The sequence below is a fragment of the Rhamphochromis longiceps genome, linkage group LG13 (assembly GCF_057381845.1).
Source record: "Rhamphochromis longiceps isolate RC_006_pf linkage group LG13, R_longiceps_female_GT1.1, whole genome shotgun sequence".
Lineage (NCBI taxonomy): Eukaryota > Metazoa > Chordata > Actinopteri > Cichliformes > Cichlidae > Rhamphochromis > Rhamphochromis longiceps.
The window spans coordinates 19,437,357-19,463,277 of record NC_140569.1 but is presented as its reverse complement, the minus strand read 5'-3'; the positions used below and the strand labels follow the sequence as shown (position 1 = coordinate 19,463,277).

Genomic DNA, 25,921 nt, shown 5'->3' with positions numbered 1-25,921 from the left:
GGATAGTAACGCAGATTTCATTAATTTTACTCCTCTGACCACCTCAGTGAGACAGTTAAAGAAGTTCAGAATTTAATAGGTTGAACATAAATGTAGGGATTTGTGTAGCCCCAATTTTTAGGGGCACATATTTCAATAGACAAATTATTGCATGAATTTAATCAAACCTTTCAGGTCTTGAGGCTGATTAATGTTTTGTTTTTGTTTTTTGTTGTTCCTCTTCAGTGGACCTGAGGACTTTCATTGTTGCTAACCTCACCAGTGTGTTCTGTCTTTTGGATGTAAATTCACTGGACATTTTATTAGGTACATCAGTCCAACTGCTTGTTAATGCACATATGAAATTAGCCAATCACACCAAAGCAACTCACTGCATTTAGGCATGTAGATGTGACTGATATGACCTGCTGAAGTTCAAACTAAGCATCAGAAGAAAAGTGATTTAAGTGACTTTGAATGTGGCATAGATGCTGGTGTATGCAACTGAGGTTTACTGAGAATGGCCTGAAGGACAGAAAATATCCAGTGAGTGTCATTTCTGTGGTTGCAAATGCCTTATTGCTTTCAGAGGTCAGAGAATGGTTGGACTACTTCAACCTTACAGGAAGGCAACAGGAACTCAAACAAGCTTTTGTTGCAACCAAGGTATGCAGACGAGCAAGTCTGAATACACAACATGCCAAACCTTGAAGCAGATTGACTACCACTGCAGAAAACCACACCAGGAGTCAATTCTGTCAGCCTAGAACAGGAAACAGAGGCTACAATTCACACATTCTCAGCCAAACTGGACAACAAGGGACCTGGTTTGATGAGCCTGACTCTTTCCTGGTATTTCTTTCAGACCATTCTCTGTAAACCCTAGACGTTGTTATGTGTGGTCATGAGTTTTTCTAATACTTAGAACAGAGAACAAGAGGCCAAGTCCAGTCATCATTATAGTCTTTTATTCTTCTTCCAAGGCACAGCAGATGTGTTGGCAGGGCTAGAAGCTATCAGTATACATTCTGGGTGTGAATGAACACATCAGGTACACACGCAGATCTACATTGTGTCGCTCTCAGTGAATAGTCAGTGCTGCTACATGCTCAGTAGGCCCAAATAAAAGTGAAAATGCGGTTAACATCCTGTGCTGCAATCCAGAGCCTTGTCCATTAGTGTCATTTGGACTGCTCACTACTACTGCTTAAACGAAAAGACTTCACATACAGGTGCATACAAATTCTCCACTGTTAAATTAAGGGAAATAAAAATATGAATTTGCTGACTGACTGCATGTATTAATGTAAAAATATGTTTAATCCTAGATGACAACAAACTCATTTTAAATATATTTTAGTGTTAACCTAAAAATAAAATCTACGTTGCTAGGCTGACAATATTGCCTGATAAAAAGAGTTGTCTTGTTTTCAAACCACCGGGGTCATCTAAAAAAGGAAACAAATGGATTTTTCAGATGATGCTTTAGAGCATTTAACGTGGGACTACTGAGCTCAGACAGAGGGATAATCTGGATATCTAAAAAATAAACACCCAAACAATAAAAGGATGCTGCCTAAAATCATCAGCTTTGCTAAAATTTCCAAACAGTTCAACTGTTACAAAGAGTGCAGTACAGTGCAGCACTACAAATAGATTACAAAAAAAATGCAAAGCAGAGTAAAACATTCATATATTTTGGCTAAAAATAAACAGACCTTAAAAAAAGCACTCCGGGTCCTCTACAGAGGACGGCACTGTCTGCAGTAACCTGGAGTTTGAGTGTTTAGAAGCTCACAGTAATGTAAAACAAATCCTTTGGCATTGATCACTGTGGAAGTTCAACTAAAATGAAAACACAGAACTGAAAAATATATCAGTTAAGCTTGACTTTGACTTCAATGTCACACATACTGCTGCTGTCAAGTGAAAACCCGTGAGCTGTAGTGTCAACCTCCCAAGAAACAACATAGTCACTAACAACCATATATTTTATTCTAATCATATAATTGCTTTAAAACTGTCTCACTTATATTCATAACACCTTTAAGTCCTTCAAGTATAAAATCATTGAAGTGATGATGCTAGAACTTCTGAATTTGTAGATCTTTAGTAAAGAACCTTTATTGTTAAAAAGTAAACAGGAAGGAAAGTGAGCGCCTCAGCTCGCTCCACTACTCCCGACTTTAGAGTCAAACTGAGTGAATAAAGCTAAAAATCTTTCATAAAACAAACAATTATTGTATGTACAATAGACAGTAAGAAACTCACTGAAAAAAACTGAATGCAAAGTAAACGTCCTCTGGGAGCATTTTAGTGTCATAATTCGCCTTTAGAAAATAGAAAACATTTTCATGCAAAAAATATATACCTGAACTTTGGATAAAGTCTTGTAACACAACATACCAAAAATATACTTTAAAAAACTGTCTCCGATATACCTGTGCGATTCCGCTCACGCCATTAAAAGAAACCTGCATGGGACCAGATCTAATGCTTCCTGGTGCAAACACCCAAACTACAGTGGAGAATGGCTCAAAATCCCGCAGCTTCCTCTTGAAGTGCACATGCTTACGCTTAATGCATATGCACATTGCTACTTTACTCGAGGTTTGTGCTATTGAAGCAAAGTTTTAAAGAAAGAGCATCATCCATGTCAGCGACCAGGTATGATTATTGGTACCAGGGGGTCTTCCGCACCCATCGGAGGGTGAAGCCCGCATCGGTGCGGATCTTGATGGAGGCTGCTTCTGCTTCTCTGACCGTCTCCTTCACGGACTGCATCAGATTCTGGGCGTTATGGACCAACATCTCTGTGGCCTGGTGAGGCAAACAAAGCAGTAAAATAACAGCTTAAAGATCTGTCACAAATTTTGGCCATGACATGACTAATCCACCTTAAATGCAGATTTAAAAAAAAAAATTAAGTGTCCCATCAGTTACATTTGTTCAGTAATGCCAGACTACCAACTCAGCTTTTAGTGTAATAACAGGGACTGCAGTGTGTAGTAGAGCTTTTCAAGTTTGAAAAGACAGCTACGGCATTGAAATAGCACTTTGCTTTCTGCAGATGCTGAGTTTATGGATAATAATAGAAAAAAAGGTTGGATTGTGCATCACTGTGAGGTACAGTTGGGGTGAGAAGTTTACTTACAAATGTCATCTTGATTTTGAGCTTTTTAATTATTTCTTTGAACTGTTGCAGGGTGAAATAATTGTACAACGTACATCTTTAAAAAGCAAGACGTGACAAAGACACAAACACTGACACAAAACAAAAGAAGATTGTTGATTTGTGTCTCTGTGCTTTTTAACATTTTGCTGTTCCAGGTGTTTTTTTTCTTACAGGCGCAACATTTGTGCTTTTCTATTTGTGCTCTATCCTTTTATTGTACTTTGTCCCATTTTTTCCACTGTTCCTTTTTCTTTCTTTCCTATTTTTTCTCTTGCCTGTCAGCTTAGAGATTGCCATATTATACATTTACTGTAATAACAGAAACAACCCAAACTGTCACCGTTCAGGAACAACCCAGGAATCTCCAAGGTTCAGGCCTGCCGTGAACTGGAAACTGCTGGAACACCAGTGTTACTGTGCACAGTGAAACGAGGTGATTAAAGGTGTGATTGGAAAAACTGAAGGTGAGGCTTTCAAATCTAAGAACACTGTACCAACTGTCAAGCATCATGGTAGTTGTAGCATGTTATTGGGCTTGTTTTACTGCCAAATACAGTGGACAGTGGATGAAATAATTAAGAAGGAGGGCTACCCCTAAATTCTTCAGCTTCAATTCAAACTAACATCTAGATGAAACTTGGACGCAGCTGGATGTTCCAACAGGACAATGATCCCAAAATCACATCAAAACTAGTTTAAAATGAGTAAACCTCAAGGCTAACATCAAGCCCTGACTGCAACCCTACTAAACATTTGCGGATTACACTTAAAAGTCAGGTCCATGCCTGGAAACCAATCAATTTAAATGAACTTCACCAATTCTGCCAAGAAGAGAGCCAAAAATGATACCAGAAGTTTGATGATGATTACCAAATGCATTTGATCAAGCTGCAACTTGCTAAGTGACATTAAACAAACATTAGTAGGTAGGGTATGTATATATTTCAGCCTGTATGTACACTTTTGACCTTATGTGGATGAGAGAAAATCCTTCATAAATTCAAACTTGTGCACAAGTTCTTGCTTATTAAAGTCATTAAATATGTATGCTGCACAATCACTCCACTCTGGGAAAAGAACAGCTCAAAGAAATCATTAAAATACCATGACATTCATGCCCATGACGGGTGAATTTAAATTTCTGACCACAACTGTATGTGCTTTGTTGTGCGTTTACCTGCTCTGACTCCTCTTCACTAATGTTTGTCCGTCCCAGCATGGTGGCTTTGACAGTAGAGAGGATCTTCAGCTGAGTACTGATGGTAGGGATTCGTTCACAGACCTTTGGCAGGAAGAACAGATGTTAGATGTTTCCCGTTGAAGACAGAGTGCGCTTGTGTCTATGCAAATCCTCACCTGCAGCAGGTTCGTTCTGATGCGTCTGTCAGTGCACTGTTTGGCCACTTCTTTTGCCAGTCTTGTCACCTCATCCGAGGCCTTGGCGATGTCCTTAGCGCACTGGATCAGTGCTCGTTTGTTCCCGCTTCCACCACGCACCAGCCGAGACATTTCTGCCATCAGCAGAGCCATCCGCTTGGCTGCGGCTATGATGTCATTACCCTGTTGAAGAATGGGGATGTAGAAAAGGAGGAAGCAGTTAAAGCTGTTAACAGAGAAATATGGTTTTGGGAAACCAGACATTAAAATTCTAGTGTTTTGTATTATTACATTTGAATTAAAATTAAATGCAAGCATGTTTAACACGATTTTTAATTGAGATTTTCATTTTCTTTGTGATATTAGAGTCAACCTGAAGTTAGTACACATGAGGTAATGTTAAAGTGATTAATAATAGGGGCTAAAAAGCAGAAGCAGGTGACCAGAGTAGGTAAGCAGGCAATCTAATGTCATATATAAATCACCCAGAAGTCTTTGGGAAACTGTCATCCTTGGCTTCACAGGTTGGCCAGACAATGAAAGTCTGACAACAGAGGCAATGATGAGACAGAGCGTCTGCCTCCTCCTTTGAACCGCTTTACCCAAACATGAGCTTAAGGACTTGTGAAGCCAGTACCAGTTTATCCACGTGGTGCAACAATCAAACCTGACATTCCCACAGTCCTCAACGTTTTGTGCAACCATTGCATGGCATCAGCATTACCATTTGTGTAACCAGGTCTGAAAATAATGCAACAAGAGTAAAACAGCAGCTGCAGCTGGTTGGAGTTTTCCATTGGTAGTGGCAGATGCAGAGCTCAGTGTTCAGACAGCCCCCGGTGGGTGTTTCCTGTCCTGCGGGGCTTTCCTTGTGTTGTGCATTTATCTTTTTGCATGCGTGGGTGTACGTGCACGTGTGCGTGCGTGGGTCAAACAGTACCCAAAACACTTAGAGCCTTTTACACATACTGTTTGATCCACATGTGGTTGTGTGTGCGCTCATGTGCATGTATGTGCGCAGACCTTGCTGGACCACTTGCGCGCCTCCTGGTGGAGAGACTGGGCAGCTGCCAGAATGGGTTGATTGACAGGCTGGTTGGATGGCATCAGCAGCAGCTCTGGCTCATAGTCATCCTCACCATCAGTAAACTCATCTTCATCATCTACCTCCCTCTCCTCTACTGCCTCCTCATCTTCAGGCTGGGCCAGGCAGTGGGGGGGTTTGTTGGTGGTGGTTGGAGGATTGATGGGGATGGGAAGGAAAGGGAGGGAGGCAAAAGGGGTGGGAGGAGGAGGAAAAAAAGGAGGAATGTGGAGAAGAAGAGGGGAGTGGAAAGCCAGGGATAGCAGGAGGGAAGGAAGCATGGGAAAAGGAGGCATTTAGTATAGTATGAGAGGCACTGGGTGGAAGAATAAAGGACAGGAGATTTACAGGAGGAAGGAGGAGCGTATTCAAGCAAGGTGAAGGTGCAGGGACAGGGGAGGTGAAACTGCACACATAGGCACAGACGATTTAGATGGGGGGAAATTAAAACGAAAGAGGAGCTGGTTTGGGAAGGCAGCGGGTGGATGATGTGCCTTACTCTGAGGCGGTGGCTGAGCTGAGAGTTTATAACCTATTTGCATAATCAAACAAGGTCTAGTGCTGAGTTGGCAAACTGAGTGTGACCCAACACCAGAGATGTCTGGATGTTTGTGGATAGTTTTTAAAAGACACACAAAACATCTGTGGAAAAACTGTTAGCGGCGCCATTAAGGGGAAAATGGTTATCAGCTCCACAAAGATAGCAAGAGGGCATTACTCCTAGTTATTTATACAGATTAGCTGTTCCTGTGTACAGTTCTTTTACACACACACACACACACACACACGGAACATTGACAGCCACAGAGATATGAGGAAAGACGAAGTAGATAACGTCTGCTGTAAGTGGAGTGAGCTTTTGTAATATAGATTTGAGGCTGGGATTTCTCACTGCAATATCTCATATTCACTTCGTGCATGTTGAGTGTGCACGTGTACACCGTGAACAAAGTCACATGCTGACACTTTAAACAGATGACAGTTTCCGGTTCCCCCCCATCCACAGATGGGACTTTTTTTTTCTTTAGACAACTAGCCAGCAACTAACTAGAAATCATGACTTTAAAATTATACACAGATGTTTGGCTAAATATGCAAATATGCATGTTTGTGTGAAATGACCTTGCTTGACCACTTGCGCGCCTCATCGTGCAGCTGCCTGGCTGCCACCATCATGGGCTCGCTGAGCACCTCTCCAGCTTTCTGCTCCGGGAACTCCTCGTCCTTTTCCTCTGGAGGAGGAGGCCGAGGCGGAGGCACTTCCCCCTCTGGTAATGGAGGTTTGGGTGGGGCCTGCTCATCACTAACCTGAAAACACACATACAGGTAGTTCATAATAATTCATAGACGTTATTCCATCATACTGCTGTTTGATCCTAAATTGCTTGGGTCTGACCACCATGCATAACAATATGTGATTCACAAGTATATTTAAATTCAGTTTTATTGATATAAAATTCATAAGAACAGTTTCCTCGATGTGCTTTATATTGTAAGGTGAATCCCTACAATAATACAAAGAAAACTCCAACAATCAGAGGACTCTATGAGCAAGCACTTGGCAACAGCCAGAAGGAAAAACTCATTTTTAACAGGAAGAAACCTCCAGCAGAACCAGAGTACATATCAGAAATGAGTATTTTTATCAAGTCGGGACAAACAATATTATATTTAGGTCTAAAATAAATGGAGACAATCAAATTTAAATCATAGAAAAAATATTCTTGGCTGTCGTAACCCACTCATGAGCAATGTGAAGACCCTGTTTCAGAAAGTTTGTTAATCCCACATAAAGGAAGACTGATATATTTCCCTAAAACACTGGAATCCCAGTTTAATAGTTTAACTACTACTGCTAAAGTCTACTGTGGGAATAAAGTGTGTTATGTGTGTTTGAATGTGCTTACATGGAGCTGATCCAAGTCAGGAGGTGGAGGAGGGAAGTCCGGCTCCTGAGGCTGAAAGGCTTCTCTAACTTTTCCGACTGCAGCCAGGATCCTCAGACACGAGTCCAAGTAGGCTTTCTGCAGAGCTTTGGAACAAACAGCGAAAACATGGTAAATAAACCTGAGTCATTCTTTATCACTCATTATATTAAACATGTTTTTCTCCTGTACCTTTATCTTGGATGTTCCCTGCCACCGCCTTGGCGTCCATCACCATAGGCGAGATGGTGTGCGAGAGGATGTCTGAAGCGTGTTTCACAGTGTCTCTGAATCGTGGGTCTTCAGAGTTCTCAACTTCCCTCTTAGCCACCAACAGGACCCGATTAGCTCTCCTTGCTATGCTTGTTGCCCCGGCAACAAGCATTTGGGGCTGAACATTTGCCATGGCAACTCTGCACTTGTCGATGTCTTTCTTTATCGCCTCCTCAGACGCATCTAGCAGAGATTTGGTGTCGATAGCTTCATCCACTAGACCTGGGAGAGAAAACACAGATAAGCACGCCTCTGTAAATCCTCTCTCATGTGCAGCAAGGTAATATTTTAAGCAGCACGAGAAATGCTGAGAAAATCCACACCGGTGAGTCTCTCCACATTGTCGATCCACTGGTTCTTCATGGTGTCAAAGTGTTCATACGCCGCTTTGTTCCCAGGGTTCTTCAACAAGATCCGAGCGGCAGACGTTACCTGGATGTGAAAACAAACAAAAAAGTAAACAAGTCACGCTCAGACTGTATATAACACCTACAGGTTTTATCTTGATACGTGATCATGCAAATCAGGGGCGGCCAAATCAAACAGAAGTACCTGTGGTGTGAGCTCCCTTGCATGTTTCACAGCAGCATGGATGCCTTCTACTGTAGTCTTATTGGCTGTTCCCACAGCAGCAGCCTTCTCTGCCGTTGCCCCCAGCCGACCCGCGTGGGTCTCAAAGTTCCCTGCGCGCTCTTCAAAAACCTTTCACAAACATTAGCAGCACTTCAGTCAAAATGTAGACATAATCAACCTCCCACACCACACAGCTGAGCCATGGTGTCTATTAGTGGAAACAGGTGAATGGGATGTGTTATTGGTGCTGTGTTTTGTGCATTACTGACCTCTTCTCTGTTTGGTGCATCGGGAGGTGCAGTTGCAGCCACAGCCAGCAGTTTGATAGGTGTGGTGGTGTCACTGAAAACATCAGACACCTCCTGGGTCATCACCTCCTGCATGCGCTGCCTCAGGTCCTGGATGAAGCAGAGATTGTTGCATAAATCCACCAGGGGGAGCTCTGCACCAGCACTTTCAATGAAATCAACATTACTGAGTCTCACACTATGCATCCTCACTCCCCATGCTTTTGTTATATTGGCTGCACCTTTGGATCAAACAGAAATATTCTAGCCATCGTGCATTTTCCCCTTTTCCATGATTTTTAGTCAGGTATATTTTGTGTATTTGGAAACTTGTTTACATATGATTACAGGGGAGGTTGTGTTTCTGCATTAATCTATTTATAGACTAAATGTGCATGCTTGTGAGATACCTTAAGGGTGTCCTGCAGCTGTGCAGCTGTAGCGCGTGCATGAGGAGCCTCAGCCTCTCCCCTGCCAGCCATGTCTGCCAAGGATGTCATCAGAGCCTCTGTTCGGTCACAGCGCCCAATCATATCCTGACGATACGGGCCTAACAGGCCTCCTGCCAGCCTCCTCCCTTCCCCGACCATTCCTCTGATTGCTGCCTGACCTAGAGAGTAACACAGGGTAGAAGTCATGCTCTAGATACCTCAATAACAACCCATATTTAGATATAGAAGTATCGCTTTTTCGTTTTTCTTTTTGTTGGTCACAGGGACTAAAAATACAAAGTGAGAAGTGATGTCATTTCCTGCAACATCAATAGTAGGAAGCTATAGTTTGCAGTAAATGCTAACATTATATAGTTTCCAGGAAGTTAATAATGTTACTAATAATAACATGTTTGGTTATGTCTTCTAAGAAAGCTTCATAGAGAGATACCTGTGTTCCACTGTAGCATCTCACACTCTGCTCCCATACGGAAGCATGGGACGAAATAGGAAACAATCAAATGACAAAGCAGGAAGACTGCAATAACAAAGCATGAAAACAATACAAGAGTCCCTGAATGACTAAACTAGTCAAGTTAGTCAATCAGTGATGCACAAAATGCATCATTGTGGGCATTTAAGGAAACAGCACAGTCATTTCTGTGCCACGCAATCACATTTCCTGCCTGAGTAATTTCACAGTTACCTCACTGATCACAAATGGCTAACATCCCCAAAGAGCGATATTCACTTGGTGTCTGGTTTCTTTTACAATCCGTCCATCATCCACAGAGATGCACAAAATGCGCTGGAAGGTCAGGGTGTTTATTTTTGAGACAAACTACTGCATCATCACTCCCTAGAGCAGTCATCCAGCACCACTTACCTACTCCTCTGTCGTCCACTCCAGGGTTGTTCACCCAACGGAGGGCCTGCTCCATCTTGCCCTCCAAGGTTACTGCAGGCTTGGCTGGTCTCATGTTGGCTACGGCGCGGTTGGTTTTAGACTGCAGGGTCAGTAGCGCTGCCCCAATCTGCTTAGCGAGTGCACGGGCCTCAGGACTGTCACCTTTACCCCTGAGACAGTAACAAAGATAGACAACTTGAGGGAGAGACAAAAAAGCATAAAAGACTTAATATAGACTATAAAATAACACTACACCCCTGTTAGATACCACCAAAAAAGAGAAATACCACTTTTAAAGCCTAACATTGCTTTTTTGTGTAGTAGAAATAAAGACAAAACATTTCTATATGTGTATGTCCAGATTATTAGACATAAAACTACAAGTTCTGGTCAGGACAATAATTCAGGGCACCGTTTAAGAAATGCCTTTATCATTCTTCTAAGAAAAGAAGAACAAAGTCAGATTCTCTTTTTATGACCTTGCACAGCCGTTTTGACAGGATACCATAATACAGTGATAATATCTCTACTAAATTACACATTGTAAAAGTACTATCTGTTCCAAATGCGGAAATCATAGCCACATTTTCTACATTTTTTACCTTCAAAGTGCAGATCAGTATTAATTAGAGCATATCTAGGTAATTTGTTCAGTGTTTGAAGTTGAATTTGCTTTATGCTCAATAAATGCAGCAGAAGACCATTACAGTTATGTTCCTAAAAGCAACTAATCTTCATCATCATCTTCGCCATCATCCACTGAGCTACAGAAGCATTTGGATTAAAGACTGTTGTTTAGTTAAGTGATATTTCCCTTTAAATTCCCCTCCACAAAAACACCGTGACACCGTATTCAAACAGTTTAAAACCTTTTTGGAGGACTCATGCCCAAGGTTGACAGGCAACAACATACTTTCCAGGTGGGTAAAATATGCCACCTATTGGTGGCATGGGGTTGCAGTTTGAGCCTATGGAAAGAGTGTCTAAGTATTACGTATAGTTTTCACAATGCACGTGTCATCGAGCATGAGAAATGTGAGGTGAAACCGTACTGTCTGCGTAGCTCCATAAGCCTGGCAGTGAGTCCTGCGATCTCACTTATGGAACGCAGGATGTCATCCCTCTCTTTGGGGTCTTCGCATAGATCGGCGATGCGTTTGGCTTCTGCAAGGAGCGCTCTGATGTTCTCCTCCCCCTCGGGACCGCCGTGAGGATCAGCCAGCCATGCCTAAATATGCACATGTGCAGTATGACATATGAAATAAGTACATCTTTTGACACATGTCTCACAGTAGAGCTTCTACCATGTGAAGGGGCTATTTACTAGTGAAGATTTTACCCAGTGGGGTCTCTCTTTTAAACAATAATAATTCTGAGAGAATTTGTAAAGTATTAACTGCAACACTTGCTTGGAAAAGGATTAGAGAAGTAGAGAGTCGGATTTGCTGGAATAAAGCAGTTCCCTGGTTAGTGTAGCTCATTCTGATATTATTGTTGTTCTATCTGACCTGTGCAGCATCCAGCCTCCTGGCAATAGCCTGTTTGGCATTGATTAGAGCCTCCAGTCTGCGAGCAGCACTGTCCACTTTGCCAAATAACAAGTCTAAGCCCTGCGAGCACTGGCCGGCACGCTGCACACACCCCGGGGTCGGGCCTTGGCCTCTGTTAAGAACAACAAAGACACTCAGCCGAGGCTTGACAGCTGAATACACAATTCAAATGCGCACCTAATCGCACACCATGGACAGAGGATGGAAAACTGTTTAACTCACACGTTCTTGCAGAAAAACCCTACCTAGCTCGTAGATCTGTGACCTGGTCAGTCATTTGTCCCAGAGCCTTAGTGGTCGCCAGTATGTCTTTCCTCTCCTTCCCAGCACACAGCTCTCCCACCTTACCAGCTTCGTCCAGTATTGCACGCAGGGCCACCTCACCGAGGTCTCCTGGAAACGACAGACCGCCATGGCATGACATTCACGTTTGACGATTAGGTGTTTTTAGCTGAAGCCACAATAGATAAGAAACAAACAGCCACCTGGCTGTCCGTGAGGGTCTTTGAGCCAGCTTTTAGCTTGTGCCATCTTTGACTCAATCAAAGCCAGAGATCTCTTCAGGGCCTCCATATCCTGAAGTAAAGAGAAGAGATGTGTTAAAGACAAATATATTGCTTTCATTACAGAAAAAAAGACACTTTTTATAAGTAGTTACAGTTTTACAGATTATTTGTTGTCATAATTGCTATCTTTACGGAAACTCGGGCACATCTAAATCTGTTGTCAGTATTTATGGGTTGAGGATGGTGTACACAAGACTGATGAAGTGTATAGGACTAACAAAATAAACTTTAAATCCAATGTTCACTGTAATGGGGAACGGTATTACCAGCAGTGTAGCTTTCTGATTTTTAGATTTTTTCTAACTGTGAGACTTTAATTTCCAGTGTAAAGCTGGACTTGGTTGCTTGGCTCACATTTGTAAAGGCTATTTTGTTGTGGGAAAGTTCAACACATAGATGTATACATTAAAACTGCCTCATATAAAACCTATATTTTGGTTTATCCACGATTAAATGGATGGTGGCCTGCAAGCTATGAAGTCTTAAATGTGGGCACTAACAGCACAAAATTGGTTTTATTAATATTAGTCAATGAAGTCGTATTACATTATTAATTTCATGCTGTAAAATGGGTTCTATGTTTTACACAGAAATCACCACTTTTTACAATGTCTTGCTAAAAATAATTCCTTATTATAAAGGAGAAAATAAGACTAAGTGACTTAATCTAAAATGTGACAGACTCTTTCAGTGCTTCAACCAGAAAGGAGAAAAAAAATGTTTTTTCCAGTTCAGAGAAGAATGAACCTCTTAAGTGGAACCGTTCAATACAGCCCATCTATTATGGATGGATCTGGACACCAACCAGCTTATTTCTATAATTCATGACCCGAGAGGACGGCAGACATGGCTTGCCAGCGGTTTCTCTCACAAACTGACAGTAAGTGCTTATCACAGCTCATACACAGCGGTACAGACACAAACAGACAGATCATTATCAAAGGAGGCTGTGTGCAGAGAGAAACATGCAGAGTTACAGGTTAGACGAGTGAAACAGTGCTTAACTTTGGCTTAAATTATCTCAATGCACAATCTCTAACTGATGCCCAAAAATTACTTTTTCCAAGCATGTATATGCAGCCAAAAACAGCGTCTTATTGTGCTACGATGGTCGATCTTTGACAGCGTAAACACGAGACGATACACCAGAAAAAATACCATGACTGAAGACAGGTGTTAAAATAAATAACCGAGCTGAGAAACCTCTGTTTCAGGCCGTTTGACTCGAATGGACGTCTGGAGACAAACAGATATGCACATATGACAATAAAGTGATGAAGTATGTGTGCTGTACATCACACATCAGCCAACAGTCAGTGGACTGAAACACAAAACACTTACTGTCAAATACTAGCATGATAGATAATAATAATAATGTAAGCATGAGGACATATTGTGTCTCCTTATCTCTCACACACATACACGCTTGCATGCTGGAAACCGCTGATGGGGAGAGAAACAGGCTTACCTTCTACAGGGAGGAAAAGAATGGAGGAGGAAGGTACAGAAAGGAAAGGAAAAAAAAGGAAAAACCAGGAGTTATACTAGCGAGCAAAAAGAAAAAAGTGACAGAAAGTGAAGAGTGATTTTTTTTCAGAGATGCAGCTCAGTGAGGCTGTATGTATGCAAGCAGGCACGCCAGTGAAATCTGATTTAGGTATGTGGGGATTATTTTGTGGGTTTTTTTTAGGTTTGTGGGGTAAAATGAGAAAAATCAGAGTCTTTAAATGCAGCACAGGTTGTACCTTATTGGCCCAGGCGTCTTCATCCCACGTGGTGAGCTGCAGGACTCTTATGATCTCATTAATTTCAGCGCTCATCTTTTCAAAAGTGAACCTTCGGTTTCTCTCTGCCTCCTCAACCCCGGCACCTCGACTACTCTTCGTTGCGACAAAAATCTTTATAGCTGATGAGGAAAGAAATAACAGTATTTATGTTTAAACTCAGGTAGGACGACATATTCAACTTAAGATGAAGTGCTCATTTAACTTAAGAATCTATTGTGGCAAATAGAAATGACCCACTTTAAAAAATAAAAGCTTTTAATATGCTGATTTTAAATGACCTTTGTGGCAGCACTAACATGCTTGGACTGATGGTGATTAATGCAAGTTTAGTATTTTCTCTCTTTATAGGCATTATTTTTCATATCTACCAACTTTTAAAGGATGGGGATTAAAATCTTAAATAGTCTTCAGCATCTGTAATACTATTATAATTGTTATTTTATAATAATTATCTAATAATGCTACTGGCTCTAAAAGCAAGTGTAGACCCATAGACAAACATTTTTCATTTTCATCTTCTCAGGTATCTTATTTGATTTAATGTCGGGTTTTTTGTTTTGTTTTTTTACTATCCATTGTTTAAAAATATCGATGTACCTGGCAAAGTTAAGTGATCAATCCCTAGTTTGACCCTCTTATCCAGTATGGTCATGAAGAAAAAAAAGGGGAAGAATGCAATGGATAAGTCTCAACACAGTGGTCCAAAACCAGTTAGTGATCTCCCAGTGGTTACATACATTTCAATATACACTACAGGACAAAAGTACCAGTATCGCCTTTGCATTAAACCTACAGGAGGAGCTTAGCCATAGAAACCCATGCCACGAAGCTCCTGCCGCACAGTTTTTGTGCTGATGTTAATGCGAGAGGGGGTTTGGAACTCTGCAGTTAATCAGTAAAGAGAGGTTTGGCAGCTTTCACCCCGCACATGGTCTGAGTCTGTGTGGTTGAGGTTCTGTGGAATATCAAGTGAAGAATTTTCACAAACTGCCTTATTGCAAAGGTGGCATCTTATTACAATACCAAGCTTGAATTTAGTGAGCACTTTAAAACCATCCATGCTTTCACAAATGTTTGCAAAGTCAGAGTCCATAGCTTGGCATGTGATCTGATACACCCGTGGTAGTGGGACTGAAAACACCTGAATTCAATGAGACTGAACCAGTGCAGCAAATGGGGGGCAGTAAAACCAAATCAATAAGCTCAAATGTCCTGTATGCTAAAGAGCTTCAGAAATGCTTTTTAGGTGTGGTAAAACAATAATGTAATTTAATTTAATCTATCTGTCACGGACCCGGTGCCGGGGACTCGGGGTTCGTGAACAGTGTGGACCTTTATTGTTATTAGTGTATTGGATGTACGTTTGCTGCACTGTGCTCTTGTGTTCCATGCTGGTGTGTGTGTGTGTGTGTGTGAGGCTGGAGGATGAAGGACAGCCACCTGCAGGCCTGATGGGTGTGGCCCTGCCAGCTGCTGGTCACGCCTAGCTTACCACACACCTGCTTCTGATCAGGATCGTCGGGGGAGCTACTTAACAGAGCGATGGAGCTTCCTCCGGCGCAGGATCGTTGAGTTAGACTCCATGTCAGTGTTTCTAGTGTTGTTAAAGTGTATGCCTGCCGGAGTTGGTGCCATAACGGCTGTGTCTGTGTTTTTCCCCAGGAGGACAGCGGAACACAGGACTGCAAGACACACGGGGTGTGTGAAGGCACAGGGGCAGAGAGCACGGGATACCAGCACTTGGGAGAAGACACGTCACGGGAGTCGAGGGAGCACTTTTGGAGATTTAATGTGTGGTGTACAATTACCTCACTGTAAATAAACCCACTGTTCATTCCATTAAGTCTGCGTTTTGGGTCCTTTCTCCTACATCCCCCACGGTCTGCCCTCCAGACCGTGACACTATCTATCTATATACATATATATGTAGAGAGAGAGATTATTTTTCTTTCTCTCTTTTAGTTGCCAAATAGTTCAGATTTTATGACACTTGACCATGTAGTCTCAGTGCATTCAAGTAGTTGAAACAGTGCTCCTCTTCTCTGTTGGTTGGTGCAGAGTATAAGAGTAGCGCAGCAGAGATGTTTGTAGGCGACGTATGCGCGCAGTCACACTCACATCCCCATCCCCAGCATTTAATGACTGTAATTATCTGCGTTGCTATAACAACTCTTGGATGCTCAATGATCTGTGCTGTCGTTAGCCCACACATGCGCAGCCACGAACACACACCTGAGATAAGAACGGGCAGCAGCTCTTTGACAGTGTTCATGGAGCTGACTAGCATCTGTCTGTGCTCTTGGTGTGTCAGCTCCTGCTGCCTCTCCTCTATCATCTTTGACATTTTGGTCATCCCTGAAAAAAAAGAAAATGTTATTGACTTTGGTTTTGGCGCTGCTTTAAGTATGCTTGAACAATCAAAGGCTAAAAGCTTCCCCCAGTGTATACGCTAACTAAGCAGTTCCAACACAAACATTGTAACTTCACGAACGACTGATCTCACACAATGAAGGCATCAGTCAAGTGGGAGAAAACGTTTGGCATCAAATTTCCTCCAGCTCATTATGCCACACTGCACTGACAACACAATTGACCTGTTGCCTCTGGTGATAAATAGCCTGTTTATGGTTCTCCTGTCAGTGAAAAGACTCTGATCCTTAATCAAAGCATTTTAGTGTCAGAAGAGCACTCAGCGGTTAATTTAGCTGGCAGGTGGATCTTTAAACTAAAGAATCGTGTAAAAAAAAGTTTGTTGTCGCGTTTTCTGCTTTATGAAGCAAACTAATCCGAAAAGCACAGTTTATAACAGCTCTGCACAAATTATTCAGCAAACATTCTTTATTACTATAACTTCTGTTTCATTATCAGTGAATCTGACGGTTATTGCCTCGATTAATTCTACCTTTAAATGACTTTTTGCATTTTCTAAGCCTCAATCTTTAAATATGATATTGTAAGTCTCGGCTTAGTCTCGGCTTTATTGGTGACAGTTCCTACCTCTTTCCAGTTCCATAACATTTATAATTTCTTTATTTAAATAAATTAAAATGAGTAAAAATGTACATGTTGCAGTAGATTTTGAATCAGGGCTCCTATTTTTAATTAACCTGTGTGAATCTTTACTTTACTAAAGTGACGTTTTAAGAACCACACAAAGACTTTCTCACAGAGTAGTGGGGATAAAACTTCACCTGGTCCGAGGTTCTTGGTGTATGTGATGAGGTCTTCCATGGTCTCCACCACCTCAGCTACTGCCAGATACTCCAGGATACCTTTACACACTCGGATTATCTTACGTACCTACAACACAGCACGGACACAGTCTTAAGCAGATGCAGGCGTAAAACAAAAGCCATATTTTAATATGAGAACAAGGAAATTCCTTCTTTGCAGGAGCTTTTTTTAGCCTGAAGTTACTCAGTTTTTTGTGTGTGTCTGTGTGTGTGGGCTTGTGTGTGTCTGTGTGCGTGTACAGTCTTGTGATGTACGTCTTGTGACTGTGAGAAGCTGCTCTTTCAAAAATGAGGCTAGTGATGGTGCGCATAATCGCGTGCCCAATGTGATTCCACTTATTGAGATGCCATTGAACAATCGCACAAGAGTACACACAAACAAATCCACCACACTCACACTTACACACACACACGCATACACGCCCTGAGTTATGACAGAGGGAAGTCATTTGATCTCAGTGATTAGATCTGGGTGCATCTGAGACTCCATTACAGCTCTAAGCTGAGTTCCTTCTTCCTCTGTACGGCTATATAAAGCTTTACTTCCATGAAAGATGCCACACCTCTGAAGTAAGAGTGATTATGAGGACACACAAATGTAAGGAGGCATGCACAAACAGACACACCTCTGCCTCGTCGAAGGTAAGGAGCAAGTCGGATGTTCCGGACAGTATCCCTCTGGATCCATCGATCAGGTAATCTCGTGCAGGAACAGAGTAGGGATCCGCTTTCAGCATCTGAGCAGCTTGGACGAGCTTAGAGCATGAATTCTCCACCCTGAAGACACACAGCAGACTTAGGACTCATACTGAACACACGCACACCTACCAGTCAGTCACACTGCATCAGACCCGAGAGACATCAAGGAAAACCAAACCAACACACAGGCGAGATGTGAGGCTGACAAGGTGTCAGGCTAAGCAGCCCACACAGTAGGCAGCGTGTTGTGCACTTTGAGTTTTTCACTACCGGTATTTATTTGGCACTCGAAGGATCAAAATTTGAGAAGGCCTTCTTATTAAAACCTGTGGAGACTTGAGACAAATGATGCAACCTTCAATTCAGAGTTTGCAATCTGCTTTTTAAATAAAAAAAGGCGGTTTCATTTGCAATCCTAAATTTCTACTTCAGAGATCAGTGATTACGATAGATTTTTAGGAGCATTCAAATAAAGCCCGGTCCCTTCTCTTTCTGACCCCCATTGGTTAGGGTATCAATGGCTGCTGGTTCATCTATATTTAGGTAGGTTCACATTCCCACATGCTCCCTCCTAAGCCCTGTGAGTGAGATTTATGGTTTAGTGTCCCATGTATGTGTGAGTGAGCTGTGAGAGTGGTATGTGGATCTGATTGAGGTCTGGACCTTTTTAACGTAGCTGAAAAACGATTAGAAAAAATATATAAACAAGCAATGAAAAAAAATATGGCAGAGACAGACAGATGATATTACTGGAAATGTAGAATATGCGTGGACATAAATGCAACAAATACGGGTAAGCAAAAACAGCGAGGTCTGTGAACCCCAGAACTGCTGAGTAGCTGCTTTCAGCCAGCACCCGGAGTTCATGTCAGCTCTTTGGATGCAAGCAGGAAAACAACAAACAGCTTCTCAGCAGTCTGGAAGCTGGAGCCGGACGGTCACTCGGATCCGGTCTCAGAAGTGGCTCTTTGTTGTAGCTGGGAACACAGCCACGTTTCCTAATGTTAAATGGGCTGAAATCTTTTTTTTCTCTTTTTAACAAGTTCTCTGTCTGTTCGCTGAGATAAAGTGGATTTGTTGCTCATAATTTTCTCTCTGGATGTTTCTGTGAGTGACGCACACAGTGCTTCAGATGCAGACTCACTTAATAAACGCAGGAGGCATGTCTCTCTTCATCACCTGGTCCTCGGTAGTTTGAACCGTTTCCTTTCCCACCTGCAGCACACACACAAAACCACAGACAAATTATCATTAGCTCCTGCAATACAGGAAGCAGTGTTCAAGTACTATTAATAGCATGACGGGTGAATGAGTATGTATCAATTCACACCTATTTCAGTCATGCATGCATGTCATATCTTTGCCTGAGGGGAAGCGGCTCAGGCTCGGGATGATTTTGTGGTCTGTTTTTATACACAGAGGCAGGAAAGACGTTTAATGTCGCACTTCAAAAGCTCTTTCAATCTTTAGATCATGGCTCCATACTGGAGATCTGCAGTGCTGACTTTATCTATTCATTAGTATAACTCACTGGCTTTGCTTAAGCAATTTAAACATAAGCAAGTAATCATCCATCCACGCATCCATCCATCCTCTTCAGCTTATCCAGTTCAGAGACTTGTGGAGGCTGAGGCCTTTCCCAGCTATCAAAGTAGATCACAAGTCAAAAAAGAAATACGCAACTGACTTCAAATTTGTATTTTGTTTGACAGCTAAGATTTAAAAATGCACACCGTGATCTAGTTTGCATAATATTTTAAGTTGATGTGTCAGAACTGTCTGCTTTGACTTATTAAGCATTTTTTTTCCTGTTGAGGTGGAATTATTTTAGAAAGCACTGGGATTTTATTACACATGTCTGGTATTAAAGTAGTACGAGTCAGGGCATTTAATCTTCCCCAAAACTAGAAACTACATCAGTAACAGATATATAATGAAGAGCCTTGATGCACAAAATCACAGATACAATCATCAAAGATAAGGTATGTACTAAAGTTCAGTATTCCTGCAGAGGTTCAGACTGTTTGTTAACCTGTGAAACAGAAAACTTGCTCTGACCCAAACAGACACACACTTGAGATGCAATTACAGTGAGATGATGACATCAGTCTCCCTGCTGCTGCATCACTGAAATTTGCTTAATAGAGTTTCTGGCTCCAGAGAATCAGGAAGCAGCCATCGCACACTCTGAGCCCCAACCAGTTCCCTCTTCACATCTTATGATGGTGCTTTTATGACATTTATGGTTGCTGTAGGGATTTTAATATCTTTGCGATGCACTCCATTTTTGGTCAGTGCATAACACTATCATCATCATCATTATTTATTTTTTTTTAATGTGAAATGCTTAAACAATGAATCAGTTTCAAAGAAGTGACATGGAAGTACCTGCACCCCCAATAAAATGTACTTCATGACCAGTCTAACTGCTCAAAATGTTAAGTACAGCTGTCCTAAAAAAGTATTCACACAAAACTTCTAAACTGTAATTAGATATTTTCTTTAGAAAAAAAAAGATTTCATTTGAGAACATTTGGAAATCACCATGTAAATGCGAACAAGACATAGATGGATAAAATTAATGTTAAACTCCTTAAAACAATGAGCTATGCCTGTTGCACTGACTTTACAGATCTACTATAAATTACATGCTACATAATCAGTAAAATGATGCCATCAAAATGATAGATATAAGTGATGTAAGCTCAAAACTCAGCAATCAAAGCTCAAGACTTTTCTAACAGCTCAACAGTTTCAACATAGGATTCAGGATCCTCAACAGCTTGATTTGCCGTCACGAATGCTGAGACTGAGATACTTAAAAAGAAGAGCAGCTTTTTGGACCACATAATACTGATTAAAACAGAGAAAACTGAACGCTAGGTGCTATCAATTCACAGTTAATTTAATATAGGATCTACAAGTAAGCGAGAGTACACAGGAATTTCTTTAATGGAAGCTAAAACAATTATTTATGGGACAGAAGTCGATCTTTGAGCAGAATAAATATGAATATTTTCTCCAGGAGATAACAAAGGTGTTTCTTCTTCCAGAAATGCACAGAGCACACGTGGGGTAGAGAGGACGGAAAAAACCTTAATGATTGTTTTCAGGTGCATAGCAAGTATTTTACCATTTTAAAACCTAACTATATATGTTTTGTTTTTCTGGGGTTTTTTCTGTGAATGTGGTGCTTTGTTTACTCAAGTAGAAAAACACTACCGGTATATAAGAACCAGTCCACTTTACTACCAACTTTGTTTACTATATGGCAATAGATACTTACAGTATGCCTAAATGTAATCTGAAAATGGACAGGAAGTCCTAGCTGAGTAGCCGAAGCCGTCAGTTTCCCTGTTTGGGAAAATGAAGATTTTGTTACACGAAAATGTGTGGAATGTAGCTCCCCAAGTAGAGCATGTCCTCCTGATTAAACCCTGCAAGCGAACTCAAAGAGTGCCATCAGGTGACTGATCAAAGCGCTGCGGAGAGCAGAAGAGCTTCCTGTAAGCAGCAACACTTGGTATTGATTATTCAATACATTATTAATGCACAGTTAAGAGGTTTGCTGACAGTGTGATGTGTATGCATGTGTGTGGGTTGTTTTTTGTGTGTGCAGTTGTACATCCTGCAAGGTGGGACTACTTCGGCAGGAAATGCAGCTGTCAATCACAGCTTTCAGAGCGGGTGTATAGATCAGAGATATTACCTCTGATGAGCGTGCAGCTGACATTTCTGTCCAATCTGTGAATGATGGCTGATCTTTTCTCCCTGCCACTAATGACTAATAATTATTTTAGAGAACATCTTGGTGGCCTGGGGTTCACAGACTGTGGCCACATGATCCCATGCTGCTGCATGCCATCTGTCCTCTGTCAACCGCTCGTTTTAGCTCTGTTTTGGTCTCCACTGGGAAATATTTGATTCATTAGCTTCTACTGGTTTTCATGTGGTAACCAGACCTTTAATGACAGTGTGTGCAAGAACTTGTACTAAAGAATAAATAAATGAAAAAGAAGAATATTTTTCCTCATGGAGTAAAAAAAACAACAACATTGTTGTGTTATTGTGAGCAGAAAGATCCTTAAACCAAGCTGTGAAACATAATTTAATTGGCTAAAATACAAAATAAATACTATATTTTTAGCAAAGGTTCATACTGTATGTTAACTGGGACTAAGACTCAGACTGTGTGTCAGTTTTTTTACATATTTTCCTTTGACAAATACCACTCACACCAAAATTATAAAAAAACAAAACAAGCAAACATGTTCAAAACTAAAAAAAAAAAGGGGGAAAAAATATCTTACAAATCTACAATAACTCTGGATGATTCATCACCGTGCCCCCGGTTCCTCTTGCCCATGAATATCATTTGCTTTTATTAACATCAGTTTCAAATCTGTAAACGATCTATCAGCTGTAAGACTTTATGTCATAATACAGCTTTATCCATGAATAGATTTAAGGCACACTGGGAAGCAGAGAGCATGTGTGGACACATAGCCAGAAGACTTTTCCCGGGTCTGCCAAAGAACAAGGAGAGATGGCTCATATTTAGAGCCGGCTGAGAAGAGTTTGTGTGTGTGTGTGTGTGTGTGTGTGTGTGTGTGTGTGTGTGTGTGTGTGTGTGTGTGTGTGTGTGTGCGTGTGTGTGCGTGTGCGTGTGCGTGCGTGTGTGTGTAGAGGGCTGGAGATGGGAGGGCAGACCATGATGCTTGGCAGGGTCTGGTCTGAAAAAGCCAGAAACACTTTCTCTCCCTCACAGCGTCCAAGCTAATGTGGATGTTTTCTCCTTCCTTTACCAATCATGAAAAATTCTGCATCTTCCTGCAGCCTCCCTCCTCTCCCTCTCTGTCTTAGTCTGCTCACTTCCATCAGCGTGTGGTTACTTCACTCAACGGTAAATCTATTTATTCCTTCCTCCCCTTCCCACCCCCCACCCCCCAAACATACTCAGGGTCTGTGCTGACTCCTTGAGGAGCAGACACCTTGCAAACTCCACCAAGCTCACACTTTTAGGCACATAAAAAACACCAACAGTATCTTTCACATCTTTTAGTCGGATCTGCATCAACCCACGCACAACTTCTGATGGATTGAGACAGACACTATCTTTGCAAGTGTGTGTCTCAGTGACCTAGATTTTAAGTACCCCCCTACAGCCATCCCACTGTGGACGGGGTTAACAGTGAAACTGTATCAGTGTGCAGTGGGACTCTGTGGTGGCATGTTGCTGTATACTGTGTTATATCTTAGTTCAAATTGCACAAGCGTAGAAGTGATTCACCTTTCTAAAATAAAGCATATGTGTGCATGTCCTTACATCCAATTAAGTGTATCTACCCAGCAACCAGCTACTGCTCGTTTTACAAGCTCAGTTCTCAAGCGCCCTTTGTGCTCGCTTTCAACACAATCTTGTCACCCACTTCATAGCTCTCGTTCCTCTGTCAGTGGAGCAATCATCTTGTCTGAGAGTACAACAACTCTCAAAACGTACATCCCTATAAATATACCACTATAGAATGCGAAGTGGGGAAAGATGCAGGCTTTATTACTTTTAGTTAATCCCTTTTTTATGCTTCCATCCCACCTACCAACATTTCTTCTGTCTGACACCTTTTTCCCTCCCCTCTGTGCTCAGCCCTGATATCTTCACACCTCGCAACTCCATCTGAGACCCATCAACAAGCCTGAGGCTGCTATTAGCCTCCTCCTGCTCGCTGTCTGTGTGGATCAACTGAATGAATCAACAAGGACAAGCAGAGACAGAGGAACATGCCTGGTAGCAATGAGACATCAAGGACTTAATCCACTTGGAGGGTATTGGATAAAGGATGGGGTTTTCATTGTGGCATGGTGCAGTGTTCGAGTTCAAACTGAACAGCCTGGGTCATTATCAGTTAATGAGATATTTATCAAGATGATCTTGTGTGTCCTTGCACGGGAAAAAGTGGACTGCTATTCAAGAACCACAAAAGATGTCACTCGTAAGTTTTTTTCACAGGAACACTACACAAGTTACTAATTGTGCAACCTATCCCACCATCGCATCCACCATTTGTGTCGAAAAATGTAGGCACTGTGCAGCAGATCAGATTTTTAACATTTAAGGAGCAATGATTTCAATTTAGTGTGTCGTTTCTATTTAAAACATGACCAGAGAAGCAACTACTAATGAACGTGAAACCAGCTTCTTCTCTGTAAGAAGTCCTCCTGTCTGCTGCTATTTTCTCTTAAGTGAGTGAAGCCAGGTCACCCCAGCATCAATGCAAACGTCCAGGATCAGCATTAATGATGTGGCCTCTATTGATTTTCTCCCAGGCAGTGCGTACAGAGGGGACATCAGTGACTGACTAAAGCTTAGCTCTCTATAAAAATCGACCAATTAGATTCCACAGGACAGAGAAGAAAGACAGTGGTGGTGTAAGTGGAAAAGTGGAGGGTCAAAGAAGTTTGGAAAAGAATGAACAAAGAGATGAGCAAAGGAGTAAGAGATGAGGTGGGAGTCTGATAAATGACCAGAGTGTTTATATAGTCTCTGTGGAGTTTATTACTACGGATGGATGAGTTTCATAAACTGCAAAGTCTGCAATAATCTAACTTGGGCTGTTGAAGCTGAGAGCACAAAACCTACAGTACACAGGTCCACCTACGACACACACACACACACACACACACACACACACACACACACACACACACACACACACACACACACACACACACACACACACACACACAGAGAGAGAGAGAGAGACAGAGAGAGAGGCATGCTTTTAATTTAATCACCACTCATTTCTTCCGCCCTACAAACTTCATTGACCTCAGCTGCCATCTGATTACAAATCTCAGCAAACTTTGCTATGTTGTGTTGCTTTGTTGTACTACTGTAGGAGCTACTGTAGGACCCCGTTAAAACATGCACGAGCGTTAGCTGGGTGTATGACAGCTTTATGTAATTTTAATGGCAAATAAAGACCAAACAGGGATTTAACTCCGTGAACGCAGAAGCCCCACAGAAAATAAAATGAACCGATATTGGCATATGATAGGTGCAGGGCAGTCTGCTGACCTGCTATTCTAATGATTTATGACACATTAAACAGACGCTGTCACACCACTGCAAAAGCCAGTCTCCAGAAATGTCGCTTTTCTGCAGGTTGAAAGTTTGAGTGGTAAATGTCACTTCATGCAGGCACTTTGCCATTGAGCTCATACTGAACTGACGCCCTGATTCAAACTCACCCGCACAAGGTTGCTGACAGCAGCCTGCACAGCGGCCACCGGCACCGTCAGATCCGGGATGGCTTTACCGTCTACCTCCCCCTCCTCGTGCATAATGACCAGGTGAGAGATCTGCTGGGCCACTGGCTCCAGGATACTCTCGATGGTTTTGGTGTGAAACACCGGCATCGTGAAAGACTTTTTTACCGCAGCCCCGACAGAAGAAGAAGAAAGGCGGCTGGGCGCTCCAGCACTGATGGTCTCCCTTATCTCTGCTTCTTCCCTCTCCTCCTCACCGACAGGAGGACAAATACCGAGTTGTCAGCCCAGCCCCTGAGAGGAAACCCTCTCCTCCCGGTGTGCACCGTCTCCTCCGTAGAGCTCTTCGGTAAAGGCTGGACTCAGACGGTTGGTGTTCTCCGGTGGGAGCGACCCAAATCGTGACAGAAGGAATCACCGCCCTCTGTCCAATCACAGCGAAGGAATACAGCTGCCAAGCTGGTTGGTGTTGGTGCGCATTGACGCCTTCCCTGCACACACACACACACACACACACACACACACACACACACACACACACACACACACACACACACACACACACACACACAGTGAGAGCTCTTCCCAAATGACGTCATGCATGCCAATAGCCCCCAAAAAGGGAAAGTGTTGGGGTAACTTAAGCTATTATGATTCAAGATAAGGGGTGGGGGCGCGCAATATCAAGGAAAGAACAAGGGAAGGTTGTAAACATATTGAGCTGTGACTCCCTGCAGACTCATAAAGGTCAGCTTTACATCTGTGAGACTGTAAGGGATAGAAAAGGGAGCAGGTTCTGCACCACCTAG

The 25,921-nt window shown here is 42.2% G+C and overlaps 1 protein-coding gene across 4 annotated transcripts; it reads right to left on the bottom strand.

The window, feature by feature from the left end:
• Positions 1-90: 90 nt before the first annotated feature.
• Positions 91-25,515, bottom strand: LOC146655717 (vinculin-like). Of its 4 annotated transcripts, XM_085428275.1 has the most exons (23): positions 25,095-25,515; positions 18,991-19,061; positions 17,774-17,924; positions 17,106-17,214; positions 16,147-16,269; positions 13,873-14,033; positions 12,047-12,137; positions 11,807-11,954; positions 11,520-11,673; positions 11,064-11,239; positions 9,991-10,181; positions 9,556-9,582; positions 9,084-9,283; positions 8,656-8,784; positions 8,366-8,515; positions 8,137-8,245; positions 7,733-8,035; positions 7,523-7,647; positions 6,738-6,923; positions 5,555-5,731; positions 4,511-4,714; positions 4,332-4,436; positions 91-2,799 (listed from the first exon to the last, which is right to left on the bottom strand). In XM_085428275.1, exons 1-23 carry the CDS (start codon positions 25,260-25,262, stop codon positions 2,653-2,655), a joined length of 3,405 nt encoding a protein of 1,134 aa, XP_085284401.1. In that variant the 5' UTR covers positions 25,263-25,515; the 3' UTR covers positions 91-2,652. The 4 variants fall into 4 exon arrangements, with proteins under 4 accessions (XP_085284401.1, XP_085284403.1, XP_085284402.1 ...); XM_085428277.1 differs by lacking the exon at positions 5,555-5,731; XM_085428276.1 differs by lacking the exon at positions 9,556-9,582.
• Between the last annotated feature and the right edge of the window lie 406 nt (positions 25,516-25,921).

What these genes read in the sequence shown, in the direction of transcription:
- LOC146655717 (XM_085428275.1), bottom strand. Translation starts at nt 25,262, where the DNA reads ATGCCGGTGTTTCACACCAAAACCATCGAGAGTATCCTGGAGCCAGTG. An exon ending in ATGCCTCCTGCGTTTATTAA is followed by an intron (nt 17,925 to 18,990) that starts GTGAGTCTGCAT and finishes GTGTGTCTTCAG; the next exon opens with GGTGGAGAATTCATGCTCTA. An exon ending in TCAGAACGAACCTGCTGCAG is followed by an intron (nt 4,437 to 4,510) that starts GTGAGGATTTGC and finishes TTCCTGCCAAAG; the next exon opens with GTCTGTGAACGAATCCCTAC.